The 853-nt window shown below is 57.4% G+C and overlaps 1 protein-coding gene across 1 annotated transcript; it reads right to left on the bottom strand.

Moving 5' to 3' along the window:
- Positions 1-133: 133 nt before the first annotated feature.
- LOC103810239 (erythroblast NAD(P)(+)--arginine ADP-ribosyltransferase-like) lies at positions 134-818 on the bottom strand (the record flags this gene model as incomplete). Its single annotated transcript, XM_009083135.1, is given in 2 exon segments — positions 134-467; positions 469-818. Coding segments are annotated over 2 exon segments (684 nt in total), but the record flags the coding sequence as incomplete, so codon positions are not given.
- Positions 819-853: the final 35 nt, after the last annotated feature.

The following is an 853-nucleotide window of genomic DNA, read 5'->3' as shown; positions in this document are numbered from 1 at the left end:
GCTGTGCCACATGCCCAAAGCCCAAACCCCCCCATCCCTTGCCCCCTGCCCCACCACCCACCCTGTCCCAGCACAGACACTGCCCTAGTGTCACCCCTGCCCTGTCCCCATGCCCAACCACAGTTGTCCCCACCCCAGAGATGTCACCTCGGGGCCACTCGCACTCGTAGTTGCTCTTCACACCCTGGGAGTGCAGATGGATGTGAGGTCTGTTCCTTTCATAGGTGACACTGGTGACCTCGAAGGTCTCGAAGGGTGGGATCAGCACCTCCTCCTCACTAGGATTGAAGGAGAAATTCCGGATCAAGGCACCATGGCAGGTCTGCACATGAAAGAATGTGTCCTGGCCATAATTTTGGGCAATCTCCTTCTTCAGGGAGCTGGAGGTGAACTGGCCGAAGCGAATGATGTCATCAGGCTTGGCGGTGAACTGGATGCCTTTGACCCCCCGGTACACACGCAGGCAGGTGCCCTGGTGATGGGCTCAGGGCACTCAGGGCTGTGGGCAGCAGGAAATGCAGAGTCTTGAAGTGGAAGTTGTCCTGGTATTCCTGGGGTGAGCTCCCGGCCTCACGCACAGCTGTGCTGAAATTCCTGTACATTGGCCCCGGTGAGGTGTAGGCCAGGAGAGCGATGGCCTGATCCTTCCGCAGTGGGGACCCTGGGAACACCTGGCTGTGCCACTTGGCAGTGGCATTGGCCCAGGCTTCAGCATAGAGGTCATTTCTGGAGATATCAGTTCTGTTAACCAATGGCAAATTCCTCTCCATTTTAGTGCGGCAGCTCTTGTACTGGTCATCGAAGCTGTTGGGGGCCATGTCCAGTGCTACCTCCTTGATGGCAGTGACAAGAG

Source organism: Acanthisitta chloris, unplaced genomic scaffold, assembly GCF_000695815.1.
Source record: "Acanthisitta chloris isolate BGI_N310 unplaced genomic scaffold, ASM69581v1 scaffold34189, whole genome shotgun sequence".
NCBI classification, from domain to species: Eukaryota; Metazoa; Chordata; class Aves; order Passeriformes; family Acanthisittidae; genus Acanthisitta; species Acanthisitta chloris.
This window is presented reverse-complemented; position numbering and strand designations above follow the sequence as displayed.